General features: G+C 40.2%; 1 protein-coding gene and 2 non-coding genes across 3 annotated transcripts; all 3 read right to left on the reverse strand.

Moving 5' to 3' along the window:
* Positions 1–1,052: 1,052 nt before the first annotated feature.
* Positions 1,053–6,466, reverse strand: rpl13a (ribosomal protein L13a). Its single transcript, XM_061968286.2, has 7 exons — positions 6,375–6,466; positions 5,770–5,842; positions 5,495–5,560; positions 3,395–3,496; positions 1,715–1,800; positions 1,472–1,531; positions 1,053–1,297 (listed from the first exon to the last, which is right to left on the reverse strand). Exons 1-7 carry the CDS (start codon positions 6,393–6,395, stop codon positions 1,088–1,090), a joined length of 618 nt encoding a protein of 205 aa, XP_061824270.1. The 5' UTR covers positions 6,396–6,466; the 3' UTR covers positions 1,053–1,087.
* Positions 3,571–3,650, reverse strand: LOC133612047 (small nucleolar RNA Z195/SNORD33/SNORD32 family). The gene has a single exon (XR_009816069.2). It is a non-coding gene; the product is annotated as a small nucleolar RNA Z195/SNORD33/SNORD32 family (small nucleolar RNA).
* LOC133612049 (small nucleolar RNA Z195/SNORD33/SNORD32 family) lies at positions 5,633–5,713 on the reverse strand. Its single transcript, XR_009816070.1, has one exon. It is a non-coding gene; the product is annotated as a small nucleolar RNA Z195/SNORD33/SNORD32 family (small nucleolar RNA).
* Positions 6,467–8,065: the final 1,599 nt, after the last annotated feature.

Below are 8,065 nucleotides of genomic sequence, written 5' to 3' on the forward strand. Positions count from 1 at the left end.
ATGAGGTAGCGACTTGTCCAGGGTGTACACCGCCTTCCGCTCGATTGTAGCTGAGATAGGCTCCAGCGCCCCCCGCTAAGCGGTAGAAAATGGATGGATGGATGGATATACACATACATAAAAAACTTTGTGAGGAAGTTTTATCAATAAAAAAAACTACGATCAATGCAGTATGTGGTAATGATGTATTCGATATCTAGAATAATGTGTATTTATGTATTTTGATCAATCCCAGATAGGCTGTGACTTAAATTTAATGGATTGGTAAATTCATTGTTCTTCATGGTGTTTTTGAAATTGCGCCAGTTTTTGGTCCTCAATTTTCAACGTCTTTTGTCAGGAAGATTTGTGACGTCGACATTTTCAGAATATGCTTATATTATGGGCAAAACAAAAAACAATATGAAGTTGTAGTTTTGCGTTATGCCATGATCAATAGATTTTCCTCCATGCGCCCCTGAGCTAAAATGAGTTTGACACCCTTGAAATAGACTGAATGTATGAAATATATAGTATATGAATATACATGGCAGATTTGTAGATGGTTTGAGTAAATGTCTCCCATTACTGCCTTTTAGGCTTACAGGGTCAGGCGAAGTGATGTACTCCTAAATCCTAGTCAACTGGATCCAGCATTTGCAATTTACCTGGTCAATCTCTTGAATTTGCGTGCAGCGAATAATTCTAGATTGACCATCGCTGGTTTACCGTAATCGCTAAAGCACTAACCAAGTCCATTTACACTGGAGATTGGCGTTTGTTTTTTAAAGCACTGGAGTTTCAGCAAAAAAAGGCACACAATGAAGGCTGCCCCGCAGAGAAGCATTTCAATACTATCAGTCTATTGCGTCATTCAGAAAGCCGGAGAAATGGACGTTTTTAAGTACAACACTGCCCTCTGTGGGAGAAAAATCAGTTTTGCATGTACTGCAACGCTTAGGGTCTCAAACGTTTCAGCAGTTTCCAGGTAAACTAATGCATGCATGGTATTATACTACTGTCAAAAAACAAGTAACCATGAAATCTAAACGGTATTGAAAAATCGGAGACTGTTTATGAAGATTCACTTGCGTTTATTAGGACACGCTTACACAAGAACTCCGAATTGTTTCAGAAGATCTGTATATTGACCGATCTTGCTCTCGACATTCTTCTCTGCTTGTTTGGTCAACTTTATCGTGTCCTTTTTGTTTTTATAGTGCATCGCCGCCTTCACTTTTCGCTTCTCCTCCAAGGTGGCAGTGATGGCCTGGTATTTCCAGCCCACCTCATGGGCCAAACGTCCCAGGAGGGCAAACTGTAGCAGTAGAAAAAGCAGTTCATTAAAAATGAAAAGTCCATGCGCATTGTAGGCACATGTTCCTGACTCAAATCCGTATAGTGTGGTTTCTCATCAATGCATGATCAGATTTAGAACACTGGGGCTCATCACCGTTTAGCAACAGATTAAGAAACCTCCATGTCGACTCACCTTACGAGTGGGCTTCAGGCGCACGATTTTAAGCGCTGCTGGGACCACCATACGCTTCCTCTGATGAAACGAAACACAAAAATCAGATACCAAAGAACCTCAGGGGGAAAGTGCAAATATGATCTAAGTGGTAGGTCTCAGAAGAAGTAGTTTCATTTCAAACATCAGTCAAACAAGGCTTGGTAAGGTTAGGGCATCATTGACGCATAGTACTTGGGACACAGTGTTGCGCAATGACATCACCTTGTTGTAGGGTGGGGGGATGCCATCAAACACCTTCATCCTATCCAGGGCAGCCTGGCCTCTCTTGGTTTTATGGGGCAGCATGCCTGGTAAATACAGCTTTCAATTAATACATGTGTTCAATAAAAGTTTGTCACTACTAGGGATGGAAACTACCGGCCCATTAGGACCGTGAAGATCCTGAACCAACGATAGATACAGCAGGCGGTGTTTTTTTGTTCCAGCTGACCGCCGTAATTATGACACAGGGATAAGCTCCAGCCACCCCAAAAGTGAGAAGCGGTAGAAAATCTATGGATGGATGTCATTCAGTTCAGCTACATTAAAATCAGCTTTGAATAACAAATAAACAAGTTTGTCAAAACAATATTTTCTCAAAAGTTCTTCAAAGTCACACGTGTCAGTGAACGCACTTTACTCTCGAGTCGCGGACGCGTTTTATCAACTGTCCTAGTGATCTGTTAATCCACACAAAAATTATATATTGAGGTAATATAATCCATAAAGTTGCTTTTAAGCAAGATAGCATCCGCTGTGACTGACAGGTCTCTGCTGTCTGACGTCATTCGATTGCGTCGCATTTTTGTGGCATTAAAAGACATCTGGTTTAAATGTTTCAGTTCCCTCTGTCTCTCGACTGGACGACCGAGCAGTTTTGTTCACCGAGTAATTTTTATTTATATAAAACTACACACACACACACACTGATAGCGCAACACTAAATATGGTTTCCAGTCTGTCACTCAAAAACTTCTGTGTGCAAGATAATTCCTATTCTTCCAAATGCACACATAAAATGCTAATTGATTGTATTGATTTATGCATCACGTAAAAGGTATGTGCTCTGCAAATGCATGCCATACATAAATATTTCCATCTGAGTAATTGTAATGAATAGAAAAACAGTGATGATCTGTGTGGTCTTCACAAGGACGTAACTGCATTTCACCTTACACTGCACAAAGTTGACTTCTTTAAAAAGTCAACTGACTCAAACAGGGGTCAAGACTTCCGTGCTGTGAGATGTTACAATGCATCATGTTGGAGGCGTTATGATTTAAATTTGTGCTAGTATAAATGCTGATTAAAATACTCTTTTCCCCCCACAAATGACATAGTACGGCTATTCAACGCATTTGATAAGGAAAAGCGATACAGGTATCGTACCGATAAAATCTTGATATACGTCCCTCGTCACTACTGCAGACCAGGGACGGGATATGGCCTAAAAACTATACTGTGACATGTTGCAGCCTCCTGTGACAATATATATCACATTATATAGAGAATAAAACCATTTCAAAACAGGGGTAACATATTGCATCATCTTTTGGTGGTATTTTGTCGTAACTATTGAAAGTACTAGCTAATGTGGTTACTTTCCTATTCATTACGTACAAAATTTTGAGCAAAATGAATTCAACAGTGCAAAACAATTTAACTTATGCAAAAACCACTATTGGCTAAGATTTAAAGCCCTGCAGTGCTCAGGGACTTACTAAGTTTGTAAAAAAAACTGTCTGAAGAATCACTGAAGTAGAATAGATATATAGAAATCATGGCTGTCAAGTGGGGGAAAATGTGCTTTGAAATTAAATGTGGCAAAAAGCATTTTCTCCCACCATTAAGGAAAAGAGAAACACCAAGTATATTTCAGAAAGGCCCATTATTCTGTCTCACCTCTGACAGTTCTCCAGAACATCCTGCTGGGAGCCCTGAAGTGGTACGGTCCTCGAGAGGGATTGGTGTTCATCCGCTTGCGCAGGAAAGCCAGGTACTTCACTGCAAAGACATGGCATGTTCTAATATTAAGAGGTGAATCCAGAACACTGCAAAGATCCATTTCAACTCAATATGATGTCTCAGATGGTAGTGCATGTAGGACATTCTCATGGTCAATTAAAACTAAAAAAAAATACTACTGATCACAGACAAATCTACATGCAGCACTCAAAATTCAAGTGTTCACTCATCACCGAAAAACGTCGTGGGTAGAGTTGCAGAGCACCATAAACCAAGTAAGCTTCATCCAAGACAGGGGTTTCCAAGGTATGGGACTTCAAATCCCTTTTAAAAATACATTTTAGGCCATCTCCATGCTTACTCTTCTGCACATACACGTCAGTCAAGGAGAGCTTTTGTAACTTTTTTTAATGTTTATTTCAATTATATTACAATAATTTATTCGGAATCGAAACGTCCCTCCAAGAATCAGAACCGGATCAACAGTCGTAAGAATCACATCCTTACTCAGTGGCCTAGTGGTTAGAGTGTGCGCCCTGAGATCGGTAGGTTGTGGGTTCAAACCCCGGCCGAGTCATACCAAAGACTATAAAAATGGGACCCATTACCTCCCTGCTTGGCACTCAGTATCAAGGGTTGGAATTGGGGGTTAAATCACCAAAAATGATTCCCGGGCGCGGCCACCGCTGCTGCCCACTGCTCCCCTCACCTCCCAGGGGGTGATCAAGGGTGATGGGTTAAATGCAGAGAATAATTTCGCCACACCTAGTGTGTGTGTGACAATCATTGGTACTTTAACTTACGATTTAGGGCCTACTGTACTCCCTGAAAAAGTGATTGTAGGCTCATAAACATGTTATGTGTATTAGAGTGGAGTATGTATTTTTTTATTATGTATATCAGGAGCAGCCTTCCCCTCACTACAGGACATGTACTCTACCAGGGCCACCAGGAGAGCACAACATCATAAAGGACAGTACACACCCCCAGCACAGTCTCTTTAGCCTCCTACCATCAGGCAGCTAGCTAGCTCTACCCTCCCCCCGCCCCCCCGTTTTACTTTTTTCTTTTTGAACAAAAGACAGCTAACATGACCACCCCCGAACTGTGAACCATCACTGTAGACACTTTACACCTTTGATCATTAAAGACACTAACTGTTGCTGTGACCCAAGGTCACCTCCATATTTATACTGGTGACTGTCAATCAGAATGTGCAATAATGTAATGTTACTTACTGTGCCTTGTATATACTTTTTTTTTTTTATTTTAGCTAAGTACCGTGTGACTTGTTGAAGGGTGGACTAGCAAAGTAAAATTTTCATTGTACGGCAAACCGTCTGTTTAACTGTACATATGACAATAAACAATCTTGAATATTCCCTGCAACAATCATGTTGACTAACTTTATTATGCACATCTTTAACTTGATCAATTACACATCTCTACATTGGTAAACCTTTGACGCAAGGGACGTGGAATGACATCGCAAAATACCAAACGCTATAGACGGCTAAAGGTTGTAGCTTTGACTATGGTTTTAAATCGAATGCCAATACTAATTTAGAGGAATCACCCAGGACGTGAAACAGTATTTGCATATAGTGGCCAGGCAACAGTCATAGCAATGACACTTGTACTGTAATCTACAGTAGAATTATTCAAAGTAACTTAGGTGAAATGACCATTAAAATGACTATGGGTATTTGATGTTTAGAGTAAAAAAAAACATTTAGACAGTCATGCAGTTTTTGTGAGCTGTGTACAAATATTCTCTACTTCATGGAAATATTTTTACTACTGTCAATGCTGGAACTAATTGGCCACATTTAGTTTTTTGCTCACCTGACTATAGGAGTGAATCAATCCATATTACCTTCAACATAACCCAAGTTTATTTATTTCTCAAGCTACTACACCAGAAGTCAAGGACTGCTCACTTCACTTCAAAACCCCTGTCTTGAGACCAAAAACATTACAAATCATATACAAAGTTAAATCAGGTGCCAGGTCCTTATGACGTCCGACCCAACTTACGTTTGTTACGGTAGAAGTTGCCGGAGATGTTGATGCCTTCACACCGGACCACCACAATTTTCTGTCCTTTAACAAGTAAATATATCAATTAGAGAATCCGACATTTGTTTGGGAAAATGGCAAATCTGTTTATACCATTTTGTCTCAGATGGTAGTGCATGAACATTTTCTCAAGGTCGTTAAACTCAAGATTGGTTCAGGTAAATCATCAAGGACAAGTCTACAGATATGCCAAATTTTCAAACATTTAGGTAACTATACATTTTGACACCTACCGAGCAAGATCTGCTTAGCCACAATGGCAGCCAGCCGACCGAGCAGATGGCCTCTGCCATCCAGTATCAGAACCTGTAACATCAAACAGGATTTAACCCAAAAGGTCACAATATAAAACGCACATAATGCCCATTTAAATCAGGTTTCAGAAATCAAACGTCAAATGCGAATCATTGTTTAGAATGTTAGCATAAGGTTTAGAGAAGACTTAAGATTAAGCACATGGCCGCTGGGCGGGCGGCAATTGACCGTCCCATTGCAACCAAGAAATAGTACGGAGTTTGGTTGATAATTACATGCGGAAATATATATTTAACGACCATTAAACTTCATAAAAGCTGACAATTTAATTAACCGCGGCTTCAATTTGAAGCGAGCTCGCTAGCCGCCATCGTTGCTTTCCTAGCCTAGCTGCCATGTTGTCCATTTGGCGAAGCTAGCTAAAAGCAGAAGGCATTAAACCACACTTTTAAACAAAATGTGACCCCAGTTTTGACACTGTGGCTTAATAAAGTCATTAGGTGCGTATTTGCGAAAACGCATGCACCCAAAATCGGCAGACAAGGGTTTAAAATAGTAAAAATTGTACTGCGGTTTTCCTTACCTTGTTGAAGCGGTCCGCCATGATGTGCAAAAAGAAAGATAGACGGGGACGCCGGTGGCAAAAGGCAGGGGTAGAAGGAAGTGACGTCACTGATTATGAACGGGTTTCCTGTGGCTGTTCTTATTGCGAAATGTTGAAAATGTTATATCGCTCCCTGCTGGTTGATATCATTAGCGAGACTTGCGCAATGCAACGTCCTACAGAGCGTGCTAATTTTATCAACAAAAGCTTGCATTTAATTAGTTTGTATTTTTGTTTTTAATACTCATAATTGATCATTTAAACATAATACATACATGCATATTTTGAAACATTTTAAAATCGTAACTTAAATGGTAAATTATGAGCATTAAACACAATTACAAAACAGTTTATGCATCCATTTTTCAAAATGAATGTAATCATATCATTAAATGACAAATTATGAGCATTAGAAACAAAATTAGACAATCCATCTGTTAAGTGTGGTACTGTTGACTTAGCACCACAGGGTACTGTGCCAGTCTAAGTGAGAAAAGTGCACTCATTTCATGGAAGAGTCGAAAGCAACCGACAGTTGCACTTTCTACTTGTGAGGCAGAATACATGGCCTTAGTGTCAGCCATACAGGAGTGTATGTATTTGCAACAGTTACTCAAGGGTATTGATAAATGTCATTATGCACAAACCAAGGTTTACGATGACAATCAAGGAGCTATATTGCACTGGCTAGAAATCCAGTAAACCGACAAAGGTGCAAACATTTTGATATCAAATATCATTTCATACGTGAAACTGTGAATAGTGGAAGAATATGTTTGAATTATTGTCCTACATGACAACATGATTGCTGTCTTGATGACAAAACCAGCCACTAAGCTACAACTGAAGAAGTTTGCTAAGTAATTGTTTGGCACTTAGAGTGCAAGAAAAGCATAACGTGTGCCAAAAAGTGTTTTTGTTGTTTTATTTTCTATGAAAAATAATGTACTACAATGAGCTAAGAGCGAGTGGGGGTGTCAAGTGTGGAACTGTTGTACGCCCTTACCCATTGTGTCCATTAGAAGGCAGTGTTTACCTCTGTGTTATATGACACCTATGCTTCCTGTTCCGGGGTTATATGTCATGAGTTATCCTGATTATTGCAGTTCCGTCACTGCTGCTACAATAAATATACCTACAAGGCCAAAGGTAAAACGTGTCTGACGAGAGTTTGATTACATCTCCACCGCAACGCACGAAGCTCATCACCATCCATTCTCTCTGGGCGAGTCCTGAACTGGGTCAATACCAGCTAACTTTAGATCAGTATAAACAGGGAACGTACACACAGGGCCGGCCCGTGGCATAGGCCGTATAGGCAAATGCTAAGGGCGCCGTCCATCAGGGGGCGCCACGCCAGTGCCACAAATGTTGGAGAAAAAAAAAAAAAAAAAAAGTTGGTACTATTTTTTCTAAATACAAAAAATAATCCCACGTTAACAAAAATGCAAAGTAAAGCCTATTTAATAGAAATATTATTTGTTACAACATTACGCCCCCTCCCCCCGCACGGTGCACCCCCTCCCTTCCCGTATCATGACTCTTTTTGGACGTCACCACATCAAAAAATCTACACAAGATGTCAAAACGGCCAAAACTGTCAGGTGCCCAGGGAAGAAAAAAGAGAAAAGAAGAGGAGGAGAAACGAGAAAAGACAGAGGTAGCAGGTA

The sequence above is a fragment of the Nerophis lumbriciformis genome, linkage group LG08 (assembly GCF_033978685.3).
Source record: "Nerophis lumbriciformis linkage group LG08, RoL_Nlum_v2.1, whole genome shotgun sequence".
NCBI classification, from domain to species: Eukaryota; Metazoa; Chordata; class Actinopteri; order Syngnathiformes; family Syngnathidae; genus Nerophis; species Nerophis lumbriciformis.

Excerpts from the sequence above, each read along its gene's own strand:
- rpl13a (XM_061968286.2), bottom strand. The coding sequence starts at position 6,395 with ATGGCGGACCGCTTCAACAAG. Across the intron at positions 5,843-6,374 it reads TGGCGGACCGCTTCAACAAG|GTTCTGATACTGGATGGCAG; the intron begins GTAAGGAAAACC and ends TTGATGTTACAG. Across the intron at positions 5,561-5,769 it reads GGCTAAGCAGATCTTGCTCG|GACAGAAAATTGTGGTGGTC; the intron begins GTAGGTGTCAAA and ends TACTTGTTAAAG.